The sequence below is a fragment of the Anguilla anguilla genome, chromosome 5 (assembly GCF_013347855.1).
Source record: "Anguilla anguilla isolate fAngAng1 chromosome 5, fAngAng1.pri, whole genome shotgun sequence".
NCBI lineage: Eukaryota > Metazoa > Chordata > Actinopteri > Anguilliformes > Anguillidae > Anguilla > Anguilla anguilla.
The window spans coordinates 46,750,171-46,771,694 of NC_049205.1; the positions used below are offsets into that span (position 1 = coordinate 46,750,171).

The 21,524-nt window shown below is 41.5% G+C and overlaps 1 protein-coding gene across 1 annotated transcript; it reads left to right on the top strand.

Annotated features, from left to right (window-relative positions):
• Positions 1–130: 130 nt before the first annotated feature.
• Positions 131–20,395, top strand: galk2 (galactokinase 2). Its single transcript, XM_035419069.1, has 10 exons — positions 131–269; positions 533–621; positions 981–1,104; positions 1,283–1,373; positions 2,980–3,126; positions 10,931–11,029; positions 11,403–11,555; positions 13,588–13,798; positions 17,214–17,415; positions 19,431–20,395. Exons 1-10 carry the CDS (start codon positions 226–228, stop codon positions 19,636–19,638), a joined length of 1,368 nt encoding a protein of 455 aa, XP_035274960.1. The 5' UTR covers positions 131–225; the 3' UTR covers positions 19,639–20,395.
• The last annotated feature ends 1,129 nt before the right edge of the window (positions 20,396–21,524 follow it).

Consider the following 21,524-nt stretch of genomic DNA (forward strand, 5'->3'; position numbering starts at 1 on the left):
CAAACGTTAGCGTTAACTAGCTAGCTCGACTAGCTAGTCAGCTTTCAGTCCGTAAAACTGCAGTGTTAGCAACCAGGATATTCCTTCCGTATTTAACTAGCTATCTACAAGTTCCGCAATTGTGGCGTGACAGTCAGCAGATGAAGTGACAGGGAGATTGAATTTGTTCTGTCCTTGGAAAGTTTTTTTTTCATATTGCAATTTTGTTTAGCACGATAACACGAAATGTCTGTACATATACCAAAGTTGCAGGTCCCGCTGAATGAAAGGTGAGTTTTAAAACAAGGGGAGCTTAGCTGACAGAACCTACAATGAAAATGCAGTAATGTTTAACTACTAGCTAGTTCTCTGCCGACACTATGGTAAAGTCAGCTATGGAAGAAAAAGTATATTAAAATACACATTCATTAAGAAAAGGCTAATTAGTATTACATGTGTAATCTAGGTATTTTGCAATTATGTTCTATCCATCTAAGTTTGTCATTGGAATTTGTGCTAACGATGTATTTAATTTATCTTAATTTCCTTACAGATTACTGAAATTAAAAGAAAGTTTCGTGCAGAAGTTTGGGAAAGCACCTCTTTTTTATGCGTATGCTCCTGGGCGAGTAAATTTAATAGGTAATGAAAGTTCACTCACAGTGGGGATGTGGAATCATGCAACATAATGATTTGGGAACTAGGCTTGTGAGGCAAAGGTTCTGGGTTTGATTCCCAGTTAAGGCGCGGCCATTTCACTATTGAGCAAGGTGCCTAACCTGAATTGCTTCAGTTAAATATCCAGCTGTATTAATGGATTGTATTTAAAATATAGCCTGTCTGTGTGTCTGCTAAATGTAATGTGAATTCAATGTAATTAATAGTTGACGTTATTATACCACTATTTAAATTTCTAACAAATTTGTCAAATATCTTATCTGGAGAGGACAGCATTAATTACTCTCTTATTTATAACCATTATTTATTTATTCTTTTGTAAGGAGAGCATATTGACTATTGTGGGTATGCTGTGCTCCCGATGGCAATTGAGCAAAATATCCTTGCTGCAGTCTCAGTGGATGAATCTCAAACTATCCAACTGGCAAATACAAATCCTCAGTACAAGTAAGACAAAAATCTTAATAACTTTTAAATACTTATTTGAGTTGGAAGCTGTAAAATTGATTACTGTCTGCCATTAATAAAATGTCAGAATGATTAATAACAAATTACATTGCTGCTACATGTCAAACAGAAGGGGGTGCTGTTACATAATGTATCAATGGTCTGTTCTGCTTTGCAGTGATTACATTGTGTCTGCTGGAGACATTAAGATTGACAGAGCAAACCCTCAATGGCATTATTATTTTCTTTGTGGAGTTAAAGGAATACAGGTGACATTTATATCAATTTATTGTGAACCTTTGGGTCTGTTTGATCATTACATTTCAATCTGTGTCTTTCAAATTATTATGTCCATTTATTACATTACATTTATTTAGCAGACGCTTTAATCCTAAGCGACGTACAAAAGTGCATTTCATGGTCATGGACAACTACAAAACACAAAAGATAATTATATTCTCATATATGCAAAACATTTTAATTCAGAACCAGTTGAACATTCAGTCTAAAAATGACCTGTGCCTTCATTCCAATTTTTATGCAGTATTTCTTGTCATGTGATGACACTTGTCATGTGATGATATGAAGCTGTTGAGCACTTAGGCTACACACTAATTTAAGTAGTCATTGCATTCAGCATTCCCTGATATTGCTTATTTCTCTGTAGAAATAAGATGGAGTAGAAATACATTCACTAAAATATATTTTGAAGAGTTGCTTAGCACTTGCTAAGTGTTTTCCTTAGAAGTTATAAGACATTGCTGGGCATATTTCTGCAGACTTAGTTGTCTTCGTGAATCTGTAATTTACTACTGGACAGGATACTTAATATAATATTTCTGATGGCCAATGAAAAGGCAAGACAATTTCAACTCTTGGCTAAGAGAGTGGGTGAACTTTTAACATGTTTAAACAGTGTTTTTTCATGGTTCAAACAAATTTTTGGGAAAAATCGTGATGCAACCTTTGATATTATTAGTAATTCATTAGAGAATGTTTTAAGTGGCAAGGGGGAACATTGGCAGGAAATATTATAAAGTGCAGCCGAGAGTAATGAGTCTAATTCTGATAGGCTCCAGCGGGATAATCTGTTTATATTAATTTGAACATGTAAGCCTATTGGGATACAACTTGAGCAAAACTTGGCACACTCCTTACTTTTTTCCCCTCAGTAACCAGAGTATATTCTTTGCAAACATTGCGTGATAACTTTGAAAGCTCAGTTCGGATCTGAGTCAACGCCATGGATCAGGTTCAGTTTAAATATATTCCTCAAATGTTTTTAAACAACTTTGGCTGCCACGCTGCAGAAAAAGGGCATTGGGAGGGGCCTCCGTTCAGCCAATAATCTGTTTCACTTGCTGTAAAGGCAATTTTAGATCACAGTCAGTAAAAGAGTTTATTGAAAAAGAGGTTAGTTTTCTGAGGTTATTGCCTCCAGGTTCTATGCATGATGCTTGAAACCTGTGTAGCTCTTGTTGTAAAAGATGAAGGTGTAATAAAATCACACACAAATTATTTTTCAACATACTTAGTTCAGGTGGTCTTGTTGTATAGGCATATGGTCTTTTTCCCATAGAATGCAATGCCTAAGGAAAGAATAAACACAATAAAGGCACTTTAAAGTGGTTATTTCAAGTAATCTTTCCATTGGCAGAAGTTTGTGTGAATGTGTGCACATGCATGAATGAGGAAAACAAGGAAGTAACTTAGACAGATTTGTACTAAAACACATAAATAATGCACACAAATGTCCTATCCATAATTTTCTCTGCAGTAGTTGTATTGGTAGCCATGTCATTTATCATCACAAAGACTCTGGTGTGCACAGTCTCTGTCATCAGAACATTTACAGTGCTGCTCTCTCACCCCCAGGAGCACTTTGGCCTTGCCGCTCCAGCTGGGATGCAGTGTGTCGTAGACGGAACCGTGCCCGCCAGTTCAGGCCTGTCCAGCTCCAGTGCTCTGGTGTGCTGTGCAGGTCTCCTCACTGTGGAGGCCAATCGCAAGACTCTGTCAAAGGTAAAACTCTTTCACATGCACCTCACTCACTCACTCTCTTTCACACACACACACACACACACACACAGGAAAGGAAATCCTCTCAGTGAATGTGATGTCCCCAGACACACCGGTGGAAATGGATGTTGAGCAGATGGAACAAGGGAGGAAAAAGTTCTGGTTCAGTGTGCACAGCATAGGTTTGAGTGGAGATTAAAATGGCATTTGGCCGATTCCTTCTATTCTGAATGCTGTGGATCTCTACTGGCAAGTGTTTTAGTTAATATATCATTCCTTTTTACTAGCATTAGTGAGGATTACAATAAAGGGTTACAGTCTTTGAGAAAACTATAAAGAGAATGCTGTACTGTAACAGATTCATTAAGTCATGCTGATGTTTTAAAAAAAGGCACGCACGCACTTGTACACAGATCACAGACACAAGGAAACCATGTGCGGAACACATCATTTCTGCTTGAATTTCTGAGTTGCCATTGTAAGACAACACATATGACTGCCATTAACAAATCCCTCATGCAATACATATATTGGGATTCATGCTTAATTACACATACTTATATATTTTTTTCTCCTTTAAGTTCACCTCCAGTTTGTTTTGGGCTGTCATCAGAAGTGTGAAATGCTCTTCCCATGTGATGTCACCATGGTTGTAGGGAAGAACATAATTGTGGTTTTCAGCATTTTAGCTGTGGGAATATTTGCAGCTTCATCCAGTTTTCCAACCAGTTGGACCCTTCAAGATGTCAGGGGCATAAACTCCACCCTAATTCCAGAATTAGCTGAAGTTATGACCATGATGCCAGCATCAAGCCATATCATTCCATACATAAGCTACCAACGGCTCTGGCCATGTTTGCATATGTTTGAAGCCAATGTTTGGTTGACAGTGCTATAACTTAGCATGTGACCCGCTCGGCTCATCTGCTGTCAACAAACACCCACAGCCTCACTTTGAACCCCCAACAGCTCTGATCCCTGAATCATAAACATGACAGAGCTACCCTTTCAAGTGTTATAGTTGCGAGCTATTCCTGGTTCATTAAACAAAAAAAAAGACTTAATTAATGCTACTACTTTGACAAAAATGTATACACAAGGCTTTTTCTGCCATTTAATTTTGAGTTGCCAAAAATCGTTTTATGCACAACCTAATGACCGTAGCGTAGTTAATGTAATCTTGTTTTTGACAGTTTCTTAAACATTACCAGAGCTTTTTATGTAGTCTCCAGCATGGCATTTGGCAAAGGAGCCGCTGTGTATTTTTCACAGCCTGTTACTGGATTTTATATTTCGCTCAATGTGTTTTTCACTTAAGTGCTCACGGAAAGGGGTGCTCGCCGACAGCGGGCCAGTGCCAGCGCTCGCCTGGGGTTGTCTGTGCAGTCTGCCCGCGCTCTCATTCCTCCACCTGCGGTGGATGCGTGACTAAACATTTTTTACAACGCAGAAGCGTGTTTCGCTTTATATACACCAATTTGGGTCTGCTGGGCTGTTATTGCGCTCCGCGCCGAGCTCCAAGGCCAGAAAACACACACATGCGGAGGAGCATGCACGCACACCCTAGCCGTTGCACGCAAGCGTGCATACACATTGGGAGGCCCCGTGTGGCGGGGGCCCCGCTGCATTGTGTGGGCGTGTAGGAGGGGGGAGGGCTGCCGGAGAGCTAGTCGCAGGCAGACAGAAACCCACAGCGGCTGCCCCGGCGATCCTGCGCGGGGCTGCGGCCCACCTTTCCCACTCCAAACTGCCACTGCTGCCCTTTACCAGTGCAGGTCAGGAACCCTGTGAACAGCGAGAGAGGACCATTCAGAGAGAGAGGACCTTTCAAGCACAAGCCCATTGGCTTTTTAGGGCTTATTTACCAAAATCGGTACTTTGAATTCTTTAAATTGCTGTCTTCCTTTGAAAGTTAATGGGAAAGATATTGTTCTAAACCCTAAATACTTGCACTTTGCGGAATAAAAATAATTTCTATGCTTTGGGAGTAAAAGAAAAGGTTATTGGGGAACGATGTCATTGTTTTCCTTTAGTGAATTTGAGGGCTGCTGTTTTCAAAGACACAGCTGTGATAAACACGTCACCACGACAAAAGGTTCAGATAACATACTGTGACAAAGCCATTGTTTTGATTTTGCTCTGACATTAAGGTGGCCAGTTAACAGCGCCAAGCTGTTTTGTTTCAATTTCATGTTTTTTTCCCCACTTTTTTCTGCTCAGTAACTCTTCAACATTAAAGCAGATGTTAAGTGTGCATCTCAGGTCATAACCCTGATCATGTGATCGAAGGACAGTTTTTCTTTGGATATAGATTACTTCACTATACCATAGATTCAAGCTTTGTCATGCTCAAGCACCCAAACAGAAAAGCAGGGAATGTGCCTGTTATCTTTTCAGGTGTTCTGGGGTTACCTCAATGAGCTGAGAAAGGGCACGCAAGCAATCTCTCAAAATCATGTTTCCTGGAAACAACATTGCATGGATCTCCGAGTAAAGATCAAGAGCTTTGGTATATATTGTTTTCTAAGTTTCTGTGCACTTTTCCTGTCTTACAAAGTCCACATACATATAGATGTGTAAGAATGCTCAGAAATGTACTTTACGTTCCCCATTATTTCTCTTAGTACTGCAAAGCACAGTTGCCAAATTGCAGCACCATGTATAGTGACCTCCATCATTTTGTTTTTTCTTGATTTGACTGTCATGTAATTAGTCATGTTTAGTACTTTGTCACATATCCTTAGCATGCAGTGCCTGTTTGAAGTCTGTGATCCTTAGACATCACCAGGTGCTGAGTACAGTGTGTTGCATCAGCAGTGAAGACATGTGAACCATTACTTGTGACTGCCATACATGCCCAAACCATAATGCCCCATCATCAAGTTTCACAGATGAGGGGTTCCTTTGTATCTTGGGCAGTTCCTTTTGGCCTCCATACATTGCTCTTGCCAGTTCTTACTACCACTTAAAATGTAGCTTGTTTGTTATTTTTGTCTGGAACTGGACTGTGAAGGCTATATTGTTTGTTCAGAATCTAGACTGCAAAGTAAATATTTTTAAAATCACACATTGAAAGTGAAAGCATTGAAGTGTCATAGTCGAATGCAGGCCAACAACAGATGTTAGTCTTAAAAGCTAGCAAAATAAACAGTTTGAAAGCTATTCACTTTACTTTGACTATAACCTAGACACATGCACTTTTACAAGATTTGGGAAAATAGACATTTGGCAAGTGAGTACCTGCAAGATATAGTGTAGCCAGCTGCTACAGGGTAATAATGACAAAATGGTAGCAAACAAGCTGGTGAGGGAATGTTAATGTTGCCTGAATTGCTGACTATTTCAAGTAGAATAGCAGCATAAATACCAAATAGCTAACACAGCTACTTGCTAGCAGACTTAAAATATTCAAGAACATCACACAGCTCTAAAATTAGCACAGGCTAACTTGCATCCACGTGTTAGCAGACTGGTAAAATGTTGAACTGCTACACAAAGCTAGCTCCAACAACACATGCTGCCATGCATGTTTTTGACATTTAGTGTTACTATAGTTAACACTAAACACACCACACACCAACGGTGAAAGGCTGCCAAGCAAGGTGCCAATCAGCTTGTTGTAATGAGGGTTTAGGTGTCTTGCTCAGGGACACTTCGACGCACCCAGGGCGGGGGATCGAACCGGCAACCCTCTGACTGCCAGACAACCGCTCTTACCTCCTGAGCTATGTCGCCCCCAGTTCTTACTTTCATAGCAAACGCTTTTAATAACTGAGCTGCTCTGTAGTCATGATTTTCAGCTTTAGATTGACATTTGTTTCTTAAAGGAGAGCAGGCAGCAGAGACGGTTACAGACAGATCTTCGATCTCAGGATTTCAGTACAGAAAGTGTCACAGCCAGGAATGGAACCCACAGCTGGGGATACTTGTATATGGGTCTGCTCCAATCTCACCCTGCTGATTTTTTTTCAGAACTTTTATCTCATAGCAGCAACTCTAAGTGAACCCTGTCTGTGAGGAGGTTACTAGGCTTTTGGACCAGTACATGTCACTGGCTTTTTGACCTCAGCAATTCACACGTTAGTCTAACCATGTCCTTACAGAGACAAGTACTCATTACAACTTGATGAACTAGGGGTGGTAGGTGGGAAGTGTGGATAGGGTATGGTTTCAGACCAAGTGGGCAATGCAGAATGTGCACAAGACTTGGAAATGGACAGATATGGGAAAATGGAATGAATTGGTGATCATGTGAGTAGTGACTAAGCTATGGGTGGGATCGGTCTTGATCAAAGGCCATCACTGAACCAAAAGCACCAGAGAGAGCTGGGCTTGTCAGGGTGAGGAACAAGCAACATCAGGGAGCTCAGCCCATTACAGCTGTTTACTCCAGAGGTACTGTAGGAATTCACCATCAGGGTAGCCCGGTGGTCCTTCTCCAGTGAGGTCTGCATATTTTTTTCCCCCTTGTGAAAAGCCAGTTACAAATTGTGTTTTTCCATTCCTTTGGAAAAAAAAGAGTCAAAACGAGATCTTAATAGGCAGAGGAGCTGTAATACCCTTTTATGTGCCTGATCTCATCTCAGAGACTGAGACCTTTAAGCATTGTGAGACACTGAAAGCCTTGAATGTTTTGCTCAAGAAAAATATACAGTGCATCAAAGTGCAGACAGATGTATTCATTCACTGCCGCAGTGTATATTGATTTCAGGAAAGTTGCCCTTTTTCCCCTGAATCATTTAGTTAAAACATAGTAACCATAGAGACAAAGTGAGGGTACTGTAAAAGCAAGACAGTCCATCTTTGCAAAACCTTGAAGCGAAGGGTGTCCCCTAAGATCATCTTACCAACTCATTGCAAGTTGCAGGCTGATCTTAAAGTTTCAGGCTGAACATGAAATGACAGTCCTTAATAAAATAAATAAATGAAGCATTTTCAGTGGTCATAGATTGCTATCAACAATTCAAGCCTTGAAACAACATCCAAAACATGTAACGGCTACAGTACCATTCCTTGGATCAACAATTGTTGTATCACTTTCACCCGAAGACACCGCAGTCAACAGCACTGTAAAAACAGTTTATCTGGGAGTTGTGCTGTTGACTTGAAGCAACAATTATATGAAACGGTCGACATGAGTTTTCCATACATGAAATTTTGACTTTGGCAGAACTAGGTGATGGCCTGCATTGAGGCATGTACCCTTTATAAACGTTAGAATCCTATCCATTTTGAAAATGTTTACAAGGATAAGTGTAATAAAACAAATATTGTTACACAAATTACAGTCAATTAGCGATGTAGCTCAAGCGTATGGCAGAGATTTTACCATGGGAACAGTAAGTTGTAATTTGGCCTAGGTCCAGTAGTACATCATAATTGCAGGTCTGATTTACTTGTTTTCAGAGGCAAGTTTCCCAAACAAGTAGTCTGGAGTGAATACAACCATTTCCTGTACACAAATAGCATCCAGTAGTATTTAGAATGAACACGCAAACCCACATACTGTATATTAATTGTCAGTTCAATATCTGCTATCCACTACTGTAAGGTGTGACAGCCTACCACAATTATTACTGAATAAAGAATTAATGTAAAGTGTTTGGAATTGAATGTAGCATTTTTTTTTTAAATTTATGTTTTATTTTATTACTGGACTAATCAGAATAGTTTTCCCACTGGAAAGCAACAAATAAACAGCACAATTAGATATTATATAGTGGTATCTGACCCTGGCTTTCGTGGTTCCTTCTTTGTATAAGCTACCATCACCCTCACAAGTCCAGGGTCCACATTCTTAAAGTATTTCAAAGTGTTAATTGAGGATAAGGTTTCACCTGTTCATATCCATTGTTGGCTAAAAGTCCAAAATGATCCTAGGTCCTCACTCCTACTGTCGACACTTTATGTATATGGACCCAGATCCCAGTTTTGGCCATTCATTGTTTGTTTTGTCCGCAACAGTTTATTTCTGTTACAGGTTTGCTTTTCATCAGAAAATAAATGGCACTCAAGTTTTGTGCTGGACCGCTACTCTGAGTTTGCTCTGAGACAAATGTTTAGAAATTCCAAGCGAATGATTTGTCAACAAGAGAGCGGGTCTGTGCTGTAGACATGAGTAATACAGTACGGAAATGGAGCATGGAAGCAGGCAAGAGCTCTCAGATTCTAACCACCCACAGTGCACACAGGTTTCCTCAAGTGAAAAGGAATTGTGTGGCAGACTGTTGATTTTCTGTACTAGACAGTGCCCACTCCACTGAGGGTTAAGCTTGTCAAACCATCTGCTGAACAAGGGGACCATGATGAGAAGATAGAGCAACATTCTTTTTTTCAGAGATAACAGTTGATCTCAGTGCTCTGCTAATTACCATAGGGCATTTAGACACAAATTCCACCAAAATGTGGAATGGAAAAAAGCTGTATAAACAATTTGGATTTCAGCTGGGAAAATCAAGGCAGCACACAAAATGGTAAATGAAGAACAATGTGTGATTGGTGACTACTGCAGTGGTTTTTGACTCCTCAGTTTCAGCAGTAGTTACAGCATATTACGATCAGCTGTCTGTCTGAAAGCAAGATCGTAAGTTTTACGGACATGCACTTTTCAGCCATGGCCTGAGAAGAAAAGCAGTTGGGGTCACAGAGAAACTCCCACAGTAACCTAAAATAGAAAACACGGAGTTTTACAGTCTGTAAAGATTTAAAAAGCTGCTGGGGAGAGAGGTCTTAGCAGACTTTTCTGGGCACCTTTCCCACCCTTGCCGGAATTCCAGCACGATTAACCCGTTTTTCAAGTCGGCCTGTTTACTGACCAACGTAAGCTGGGAAAACGGAACCACGCGGCTATTTGTGTGGCCATCAGAGACCATCATCAGCCGTGCTTCAGACCAGCGACTCGGGTTCGAGAGAGCTGAGGAGGAGATAGTCATCGGGCCCTGAGTTTTGCGGTCGTGATGACATCCAGATAAAGGTTTAACAAACGTGTCCCCACTGCAGCTGCGAGTCGATGCCATTGCCATATAAAACGTGAAAGCCCTGCAAATTGCAGCTTAGCATGCAAACCGTAAGCAGATGGGGTGGTTGATTAGCGCTGTGCACGGTATAATGAGAGTATGTGGCCGGTTCCCCTGTGATGCATGCTTAGAATGGAGGTTTTTTCAGTACCTGAACCCTGAAGTCTTCTTTTAAAACAATTTTGGGGGTCCCAGAGGCTCAAAGATCTCAGATCTCTGTCACCTTGAGTTTGTGAACGGCAGTGAGACAGTTTTACAGCATTATTCTGTGGAGTCTTGTTTTCAGTGAGATTTAATTGCTTAAATGGTCCGAAGCGAAGTAAAGATCTACAATTACTTGAGTATGACTTGGCAAAGACCTGATCTTGATTGTGTGGAACCGGATAGTATTACATAATGGTGTCAGCAGGCGAATTGGAGTTAAAATAACATAAGACTCACTGGCTTGAAAAAGGCAGGTTTAAATATATATATATATATATATATATATATATATATATATATATATATATATATATATATATAGTCTGGAAAATTTTATTGTTTAATGTATTTTTCTCTATAAAATGCAAATGTGAAGTACACAAACACTGCTTCTACTATGGTTGTGCCCTTATGACACAACAGCCAGCTGTTTGTGGTCTTGGAATACTGGTACTGATCAGCTGGGATTGGGTGGGGTCAAGGATAGGAATGAGCCAATGATCAATTGAGAAAAGCATTGAACCTCAGAGGTCTCCACCACATCATACTGTAAACACTTTCCGTGTCCTTTCTTTTATGTTTCCAAGGTGGAACTGGCTGAGACCTGTGCCAGAAGCGAGCGCTATATTGGCACAGAGGGAGGTGGCATGGACCAGTCCATCTCTTTCTTGGCTGAGGAAGGAACTGTATGTACTGCTATTCTACTAAAAGCTCAACTGTAGAAACTGAACAGTTATGGCAGAAGCAGTCAAAAGTAAAATAGCGAGTGGTAAAAAGTACACATTGACATGTGTTTGCATTTCCACTGTGTAGTGCTTAGACACAGGTTGGGTTTCAATTAACCTTTGTCCCTTCACCTTGACTAATAAATAAATGCTATAATTATTTTTTTTATTCACAATCACAGTTGAGTTCAGCAATTGCTAAAATGAACTTGCCAAAGTGATAACCCTAGTTTGCTCGTAATTCAAAACACAGACATTGATTGAATACAGACCGCGGTCTTTATTATTTGCAGGACATGTCATGATGAATGTTGATGGATTGTGTGTTTTTCAGGCAAAGCTTATAGAATTCAACCCGCTACGGTCAACGGATGTGAAGCTCCCCGGCGATGCCGTTTTCGTGATTGCTAATTGTTGCGTCGAAATGAACAAGGCCGCCACGTCTCATTTCAACATCAGGGTGGTGGAGTGCCGCATAGCCACAAAGGTACGGTGTCGCCCTCTCGAAAAATGTGCTTCCAATTACATCATCCTGTAAAGATGCCCTTTTCCTACGGTTGACCGAACGTGTCCGTGTGAGTGACATCGAAGCTGTTTGTAATCGAGATGCTTAAGCAGAAGCCAGGCGCACTGCAGTTCGGGGGTCTCTCGCACGAAATCTTGTCTCTACCTCCTTTTCCCCTCAGGATCCTCTTATTTAATGTCAGATTTTGCTATCTGATATCCTGTATTTGCTGCACTTTCGACTATAAGCACTGGGTAAATGATTTTCAGACTCTTCAAGGTGGCCTGAGCCCGTGCCAAACTCACAAATGAAAAGGAAAAACAAAAGTCCACCGCTCTCTGTTCCCAGTTAGTCCAAATGTAAGCTGATTATACAGATTCTGAATATTTAATGGGAAGCTTTTTCATGTTGTTCGTAGTTCTTTTTGTAAAGAGCATAAATGTTTGTGAGCTGATTGTGTAACCTAATAGTCACTCGCAGAAAAAGCTAGCGTGTTTAAAAAATATTTAAATAATAAAAATATTTTTCTGTTTATAATTTTCATACTGATCTTCATTGACGAGGAATACCAACTTTTAATCAGCAAGGCTTATTTCCTGTATTCACTATGCTGTTACTGTACTGCTCTATTTAAACTGGGGGTTCTTCTGTAATCTGGATCGTTGTAGCATTTAACGCTCTGCTCTCTTATTTTTTCCAGCTCTGTAGTGAGACTGCTAACCATAGTGCATTTGTTCATGTTTAGGCCCCTGCTATTTCTTTGGGCCATCTTCATTTCTGTGCTCTGGTGCTGCAATGGCATTACGCCACAGAACATGCTGTCACGGAGCGCTTCAGCAGTCATTACTCATTTATGGCCACACCATCTGTGCACCGCAGAGACGGCCATGTTTGTTTGTATTAGAAACAAGGTTTTTTTTTTCTTCTTCTTCTAGTTCAATGTTTTACCATTTCGTATCACTCTGGGAACAAAGCAGTAAACATATCATTGGAACTCTGACTTGAAGGTGTTAATAGGTTAGCCTGGTACTCGTATAATTATGCAGCTGTTGTTTGTCTTTTCACACCATTTTACTTGCGTATCATAACTTTTTGCGTGCGGAACAGGTTGGTAGATCTGCATTCAAATCACGAGCAGGGGTAACCTGTCAGAGACTCTGTGTTCCTTTATCGTCCTGCAGCCAATGGTTTTATGCATGTGCCTGGCCCACAGCTGGCATCGACTCTTATCATGTGTTAGCTTATAATTGATAACATATGTTTACCTCTGTGAGGTAAACACATGCTATCAATTATCAGCAATCTCGCTAACTTCTCTACTATGGGGCTTAACATGTTGCACTGTCTTTACAGAATGTACGTACCACATACATAAAAGTACAACTGCTCTGTGAAATGTAGAGTGTAATAAATAAATGCAAGCAAAACGTCAGTAATGGCAGTAATGTAAAGGTTAATTTATATTTAAATAGAAACTAGTCGCAACTGTTTCAAGTCATATGGTTTTGTTGCATAACTAATGTTTGCAGTGTGGAGCTTGTGTGTAGATTTTTGGCCAAAATTATAGAACGGGGGACTGAATTTGCTTGTAGTTCTGTGTTCAAATCTGTTATAGTGTATTTCTATAAGTAGGAAACAAATCTTGACTATGTGCTTCTCCTTTAACTGTGTGGAATCACAGTTTCAAAAATGATTAGGAAACTCAGAAAGCGTTTTGGAACCATCTGGCCATACAGTTTGTGAAATATTTAGCTTACAATTTCTATCAGTTATACATTTCCAGTTGCATTTAGTTGAGAGCATTCACATAGTTCCGGAAACCAGTAAGGCAATGTTGCACAGGTCATGAGGATTCATGACTCACAGAGTGTTCCCGAAATGGTGGCTGTGTTGAACAAGAAAGAACACGTGCTAATAGTTTCACTGGAAATGAAAATGTGCAGTTGCAGGCTGGGACATTTGTCACAGTGCAGTAAGTTTTAATGGAATGAAACAGCACAGCATGCTCTTCCAGCTGCTGGCCAAGAAGAAAGGCCTGGACTGGAGCAGACTGATGAAGCTGGGGGAAGTGCAGGCAGAGTTGGAAGCCTCCCTGGAAGAGATGGTGCAGATAGTGGAGGAGGTGCTTCACCCAGAGCCATACAGCAGGGAGGAAGTCTGCCAGTGTCTGGGGATAACCTTAGAATGTCTCTGTAAGGACATCCTGAGTCCCAACACGCAGCATGGTGAGTGACCCATTCTCTAATCCTGACTGACTAGATCTCAAATAGCACCATGGCCTCTCTACTCGTTCCACAAGGCTCTGTCCTTGGTCCACTGGTTTTGTGGTACAGATTAGTAGGAGGGATTTCTAACTGAGGTGTTCATATTTTGTGACCGATGTTGTGAGACATTGAAAAATGTCCTGAAACTGTTTTCATACCCCGCAACCAAGATTCTACTATAATTTGTTTCTGGTTGAATACGTATTACAGGCTGCATATCCTGCCTCTCTGTTCTCTCTGCTGGCATTGGTCATTTTTCAGAATGTAATGGTAAAACCACATGTCGAATAGCATGCACTTAAAAAGGCAGTCACCTTCCGGGTCATGTAATATGAAGCTTTTACTTTGAAGGTGATTATACTGTTTATACTATAAGTTCCCTGAGCCTTTCTGCTGCAACAGGACATTGACACAGTACTGAGATGCAAAGACACATGGCAAAGTCATCTTGGCGTGCTTAAAGTGAAGCAGGGCTTCAAGGCCCTTACAGTATCCACAGGTCCTTATGTAATAAACAGTAGCAGATTCATGTTCTTAACACAGCTGAAATTACCATAAATGTAATCTTTTGGTTAAACCTTTAGGATTACACTTGTAGGAGCAGAATTGACTGACAAATGTTTTGAGTCAGTTTGGTTGAATCCACAGGCCGCTAAGCTATTATTGGAGAACTAGTTAAAAATAATATAATCATCAGATTTCAATTATCTAAGACTCCTCTCTTATTTTAATGTCATTATAAACATACTATAACCAAGAGCATTTTACAACAATGTAAAATTAGCCATTCCTCTCTCTCCCCTCCTCTCCCTTTCTTAATAAAACAAATGCTTTATATCTGCTGCTAATGGTAACAGTTTATTCTTCACATTAACCAGGTTTTAAACAGAAGAACCCCGTTGCCTCCAGAAATAAGTGTTACTTGTAGTATATTGATCACAGGCAATACAGTTATGTAGTGGCTGTGTATAAAGTCTAAGAAACACAGAAAGGCCTAATTTGTGAAGGCGGGGAGCCAGCATCTGGAGTCACAGTCTGGCTGCTAATGGATAACGTGATCAGGGCAGCCCAATTCTGAAGTATTCTGAGGTGATCTGGCCAGTAAAGTCTCGCTCTACCAAAGGGTGGTCTCTGAATCAGTCCCAGTCTTGGCAGGACGTTCGCACCGAAATTGAAAACAGACGTGTTTTGAGTTCATTCTTTGAGTTACTACTGTTCAATTGTGATTTACAAGAGTGTGTGAGATATGGAAATCTCTCACGCAACTCCAGATATGCCTTGAGTAAAAGCACATTGTGAAGTGGGCCCGCTCTGTCCCTTTTGGGGCGAACAAGCTGGAAACATGTGCTGTTCTTCCATTTGGTTTCAGCTTTTCGCTCACGTTTTTCGGTCCCTCCAGGTTGTCGTCTTCCTTTAGCAGTGAGCAATGTCTTGCTGTGATCGTAATTTAAAGAAAATGCTAAAATATGACACACTCTCTCAGGTCTATTTCCACTTTAAAAAGGAATATAAACAGAGTTCATAAGGTTACCAGGAATGTGAATGGGAATAAAAGAGAACTGTTTAGTCATACAAACATATTTTTACATATAATTGCTATATATAACTATATACCAGTTACCAACAAATGTTTTTTTATCTGTCTGTTTGTTTTTAACCCTCTTAATTATCGTCATCCTCACATTCAAAAATGACCCTATCTTGAGTTTAATAACATTGAGATTGAAATTTTTCAGCATGAAAGATACCCTACCATTAGAAAATGTTCAACATTTCCCTTTTTAATATTTTTATAAAAGTGGTGCAACGATTGTCTAATGTGTCTTTTTTAACTCTGTAGTTATAATATAAGTTAAGCACCACACATCTATTACAGGAAAACAGTCATTTATGACATGTATTTTGTAGTAAAATGAGTGATGTTGACAGAATAAATAGTCTCTCTGGACTGTGAAAAAGGAAAACAGTTATTCACCAATGTATTGATGAGTGTCAGGACGTTTCTACATGAAAAGTATTGATTTAGGGTTTAAAATTCAATGAAGAGGATTTATCACAAGGGGTCTGGCGAGGGTGGGTAATTTTTGACAGGATGGACACGGGTGCATGTGTAATATGTTGTCTTCATATTATGCATGCACCCGTGTCCATAGGGTCATGCCATATGAAGGGTATTAAATTCTTGTCTTGTTCCTTGGCCTTGTAAATAGTCCTAAAAGGTGGAGAGGCCAAACTTAAACAAAAACACATGTAATTTCTCTTGTTAAAGTGCTGTTTCTTTACATTTAGACTGAAGTCCACCTTATAGTTATAAAATAGAAAGGCCTGGGACCTGACTGATTAGAAAAAGCTATTTCCTTTGCCCTGCAGCTATGCTTCTTGCGTGCATACATATCCACAAGCTTGATCTACCAATCTGTTCCCCCATGCTGCCATGACAACCCCCCCCCCCCATCCCCACCCCCACCCCCCACCACCTGCTTCACATATTCATCCAGTGAAGCTGCCTGCTCAGGTAGCCCATTTCAAGGCCGAGAAACATTTCAATGAAATACTCTGAGTTTAAACTCTGAACCCGGCAGGCATCAATTGACCCCCCTGACGCCCCCATCTCAGGCTCGATTCCGTGTCAGAGATGAAGGCTGCCTCTGAGCTAACGTGCAAGGGGCCCGGCAACACGCACACTCTCACTCTCTCTCTCTCACGCGGCCTCAGATATATCACTTCCACTTCAGTGGGCCTGACGGAAGCTTGGCGCTGTCAGAAGGAGGGCTCTTTAAAATGGAGTTATAAATATCTTCGGATCACAGGAGTTACATGGATATAGCCAGTCACGACTCGCATGCTAGCGAACACATGGAGCTGGAATACGCATATACTGTACTGTGTGTCGCGCATAAATAAAACCCTACTGATACGCAGAGTTCTCAAAGATGAGATCAAATGCAAAACATGGGGCTCTCTCAGCCTGGAGTCCCACAGTGAAGAGCCCTGACATAATAAAGGCCTGAGAGTAATGACTAACCAGAAAGACAAGGTGGTGGAAAACACTGCTATAGATGCGATTAATAGACACTATTGTAGATGTAACTAGGGTAGTTGCTAGGCTATAACATGTGGTGCATAATTAGCCCTATCCAGGGAGGGAGGGTATTCAACAAGGTAACCTTATCGCTCATTGGCATCCCAATTGGATGATCGTGAGCTTTCATCATTCAAGTTACACTGGCTTAGCAGCCAACCACAGGACTACTGTTGTGATTGAGAATTCCAGATTGGGCAACACTAACTTGGAGGGGATATGGGAGGTGGGGGGAACAGTATCCTACATCTAGAATCTCAGACCTAAAACAGCAGACTCTCTCTACCCCTGCAGTGACCCACTTCAAGCTGTACCAGCGCGCCAAGCATGTGTACAGCGAGGCAGCGCGGGTGCTGCGGTTTAAGGGCGTGTGCGACAGGGCGACGGGCGGAGCCGTCCGGGAGCTGGGCGAGCTCATGCGGGAGAGCCACGCGAGCTGCAGGGACCTGTACGAGTGCAGCTGCCCGGAACTGGATCAGCTGGTGGACACGTGCCTGTAAGTCCGCCCACAGACGACGGCTCCCGCTCGCACCCTTCCCGCAATTAAAAAACCCATCTGTTCCGACTGGTGAACAAACACGGCTAGCGCGCCAACAGCGCGCTAACCAGGCCGCTGGAAAAGTCCGGAAATCGATTTGTTTTGACAGGCCTCTTCCACCAGACTGCCTGAAAGCCTTTACCACAAGTATAGTAAACCGGAGGGGAAACAGATAATCATGGAAACAATTTGACTGTGAGTCAGGTCTGTGCTTATGAATAGAAGATTTTAAGCAAGTAAATGTTAAAATACCTTTGGGCTAAATTGTCATCATATTATTGCCAAGGTGTATGTGATGTCTTCAAGCTGGCCTTCTCAAAACCTTCAATAAGAATCAAGTGGAAGTCACTGTCCCAGAAGAAGCACATTAATCACTGTCCACATAAGACAGTTATTTTTTCCAGTATTTTGAAAAATTATTACGTGAGCTTAAGAGAATTCTACAATCCAGTCCAGTTCAGAACTTCACATACTAATGCTTCCCATAAGAAAACAGTGGTTTCCTGTAATCTCTAGCCCTAGAGACCAGTGCTCAAAATCAGGCCTGTGTTTGGGGTCACCTAAAAGTTGTGACTATATTCAGGTCTCTCAGTTACTTGAGCTCTGTCTATTGCAACAAATACTCTGTAAAGGTTTAAATACTGTAACAGGTACTGGGCTGCAGAAGGTAGTGAGCATGAGTTTCGTCCATACAGGGACAAACATATCTATGACATTCAGTGGACAACTTAAGTATATTTTGCTTTTTAAAAAGAATGGATCCATGATGGTATTTCTTGCTAAATGGCATTAAAAGATCATGCCTGATGAGTTTACTTAATTTTAATGTGTGATTTTTCCACACAAACAAACTTGTAACCAATTCAGTTCATCTGAATTTTACACTATATGACCAAATGTATCTGGACACCTCTGGATCTGGGGCTGTTTGTCATGGCTTGGGCTCAACCCCTTAGTTCCAGTGAAGGAAAATCTTGATGCTACAGCATATTCTAGATGATTCTGTGCTTCACCAACAGCTCAGGGGAGGCTCTTTCCTGTTTCAGCATGACAGGGCCCCTAAGCAAACTTAAGTCCATATAGAAATGGTTTTCTCAAGAATGGTGTGGACGAACTTGACTTCACAGAGCCCAGACCTCAGACCCATCCAACACATTTGGCATCAGTTGGAAAGCCAACTGCAAGCCAGGCCTAATCGCTCAATCAGTGCCCAACCTCACTAATGCTCTTCTGGCTAAATGGAAGCAAATCCCTTTATCAATGCTCCAACATCTAGTATAATGCCTTCCCAGAACAGTGGAATTTGTTATAGCAGCAAAGGGTGGACCAACTCCATATTAATTCTATATATAATTTTGGTTGAGATGTTGGATGTCAGGTGTCCACATACTTTTGGTCATGTCATGTATTTATATAGTGGTTTTTAGAGACACTGTCTCAGAGATGCTTTACTGAGTAAACAGAAAGGAAAATTGCGCAAAAACCAGGTCAGAAAAGCAAGCAGTTGACCAAAGTACATAGTGTAATTATGTACAGGATGCTTACTAATCAGATGGGTCATGCATTGCAAGTGTTCTCTTCAGTTGAATAACATGTAAGTGTTTCCCTCTCTCCCCCTTCCCCTCTCTCCCCACCTCTCTCCCTCTCTCTCCCCACCTCTCTCCCTCTCTCTCTCCCCACCTCCCTCCCTCTCACTCTCCCCTACCTCTCTCTCTTTCCCTCTGCCCCCCTTCCTTTCATTCGCCCATCCCGCCATCCCTCTCTCACCCTCCCCCCTCCCTCTCTCTTCCCCCATCCCTCTCTCCCCCTTCCCCCCTCCCTCTCTCTTCCCCCATCCCTCTCTCCCCCTTCCCCCCTCCCTCTCTCTTCCCCCCTCCCTCTCTCCCCCTTCCCCCCTCCCTCTCTCCCCCTTCCCCCCTCCCTCTCTCTTCCCCCATCCCTCTTTCTCTCCCCCCATCATTATGCCCCCCCAGGCAGTCGGGTGCTGCCGGCTCTCGTCTGACAGGGGCAGGCTGGGGAGGCTGTGTCGTGTCCATGGTTCCCATCGACAAGCTGGATTCCTTTCTCCTGAAAGTACGAGAATCGTATTACCAGCCCGACGCACGTCGATCAGCTTTGGAAAAACAAAGTTTGTTTGTCACAAAACCCGGTGGGGGAGCAGCAATCCTTTTTGAGGCTTAGCAGCGTCAGTGGGAGGAATATTACGGGATCTGCCGTGACCCGTTAATATGTTTCTGTCACGACTTTCAGGCACGCGTATTGCAAGGGTTCTTGTTGGCTAGATGACGTCTGTTCAGATTATGAGAGTTCTAAAATGGTGATTAGCTGGGAGAAACCTCAAACTACAGGTCATTTTTGTAACAAAGGGGAAAAAGAGGTTTTGCACTTTAACAAAGGTTTTTTTGCTTTTCATACATCCTTTCTTTTGCTCTTGTCAACAGAATCAACATTCCTATGGGCTCAGTGATTTAATAAAGTATGCTATTTTTGTTTCTGTTTTCATTATCACAGATATTATTTGTGCAAACCTATTTTTGGGAAAAAGGCATCGTATGATGCAAGACCAACTTCATGCTTTCAATCATAAATATAATAAAAGCTGACAGAACCTATTTTGGGTGATGTTTGTTGCTGACATTTTAAGCTTTACTGCTCATGTCCCAGTACATGGGTTTATGCCTCTTTAAATAATGTAGTCTGAAGGGAGCACTGAAAATGGACATGCCATATCTTGTCATAAAAGGAAGCATTTACTTAGAAAGATTTCCACAAAGATGGCTGTACATACACATCTTACATTCAACATTCAGATGAATCAATAAAACATTGTTTAAAGGATTTATGATTGTATGACAGTTTGACCTTGAAGCATGATTCAGGCTTTGACTGACTTACTGTATAGGCTTCACCTGAAGGATTAAATCACTATGGCACAGGACACTTTGATGTCAGTGTTGGATTTTTAAAATTCCATTTTGAAAAATAAATGTATAAAAAAGGAAATCAAAAAATAGGGGCAGAAATCAAGCCAATGACCATGCCATTTTTGCCTTTAACTATCATTATGAGTTTGATGGTTCTTGAAATTGTCAGACTAGAACAAGAATGTAGTACTTGCTAAAATGTATTACCAAGAATAATTAATAGGCCTACATTATCACAAAATTAAAGTAAGTGCTCCCCTCAATTCCACAACCTTTCCAACAGCAGTTTCACTGCACATGTAGGGAGATGCAGAGAAACCATAATGTATGCTTATTTGTGGTTCAAAGGGCTTTCCACAAGCACAAGCTGGGCCCCATGGCCTACACCAGTGATCTTCATTCCTAGTCCTGGTGGGCTGCTGGGTCTACTGGTTTTTGTCGTTCCTAAAGTCGATAATACACATAACTCAGCTCACCTAGTTTCTTGAATCTGAATTGGTGGCTGATATTAAGGCAAAAACAAAAACCAGCAGACCCTGCAGCTCTCCAGGATCAGTAATGAAGATCACTGGACTGGACCTTGCAAATTTGCAATTGGGGTTTTCCCTCTGGGATGAGATGTAGTGTGACTGAGTCACAGATGCTCTGGCTACCATTGCGTCAGATGCCCCACCATCCCAGCTAGTCACCAGCTAGCCCCCCTTGCAGGCCTCGAGCCCTTTACGGTCCACATAGGCTCAAATCTGTAACAGAGACTGCCCACCAGGTGCCTGCAGATGACCAGTTTTCATCAGGAAGAGATGCACCACTCTTCCAATTTGTGCTGTAGTGTTGGTCTCCTGGAGTACAAGACCTGAACAACTGCATAATTCCCCCATAGTTCCAAAAATGCCATGGAGTCTTGTGCCCCATGCCAAATTAATTAATTGCACCGTTTACTCTGGTATGGTATAGCTTGTTTAATGTGCTTTTGTAGCATAGCCTGCTATATATTATTGAAACCCCTGCTGTTTGTAATCTGCGAAGGCCTTGAAGTAAAACTATTTTGTAGCAGAGTGAAAACATGGCCTTGAAATTTTTATTAGCATGTTAGTTAGACACGCTACAGGTTAGCAAAATAACAACCTGTAAAACCACTGCTGT

Excerpts from the sequence above, each read along its gene's own strand:
- galk2 (XM_035419069.1), top strand. The coding sequence starts at position 226 with ATGTCTGTACATATACCAAAGTTGCAGGTCCCGCTGAATGAAAG. Across the intron at positions 13,799-17,213 it reads GAGTCCCAACACGCAGCATG|TGACCCACTTCAAGCTGTAC; the intron begins GTGAGTGACCCA and ends CTACCCCTGCAG. Across the intron at positions 17,416-19,430 it reads CAGCTGGTGGACACGTGCCT|GCAGTCGGGTGCTGCCGGCT; the intron begins GTAAGTCCGCCC and ends ATGCCCCCCCAG.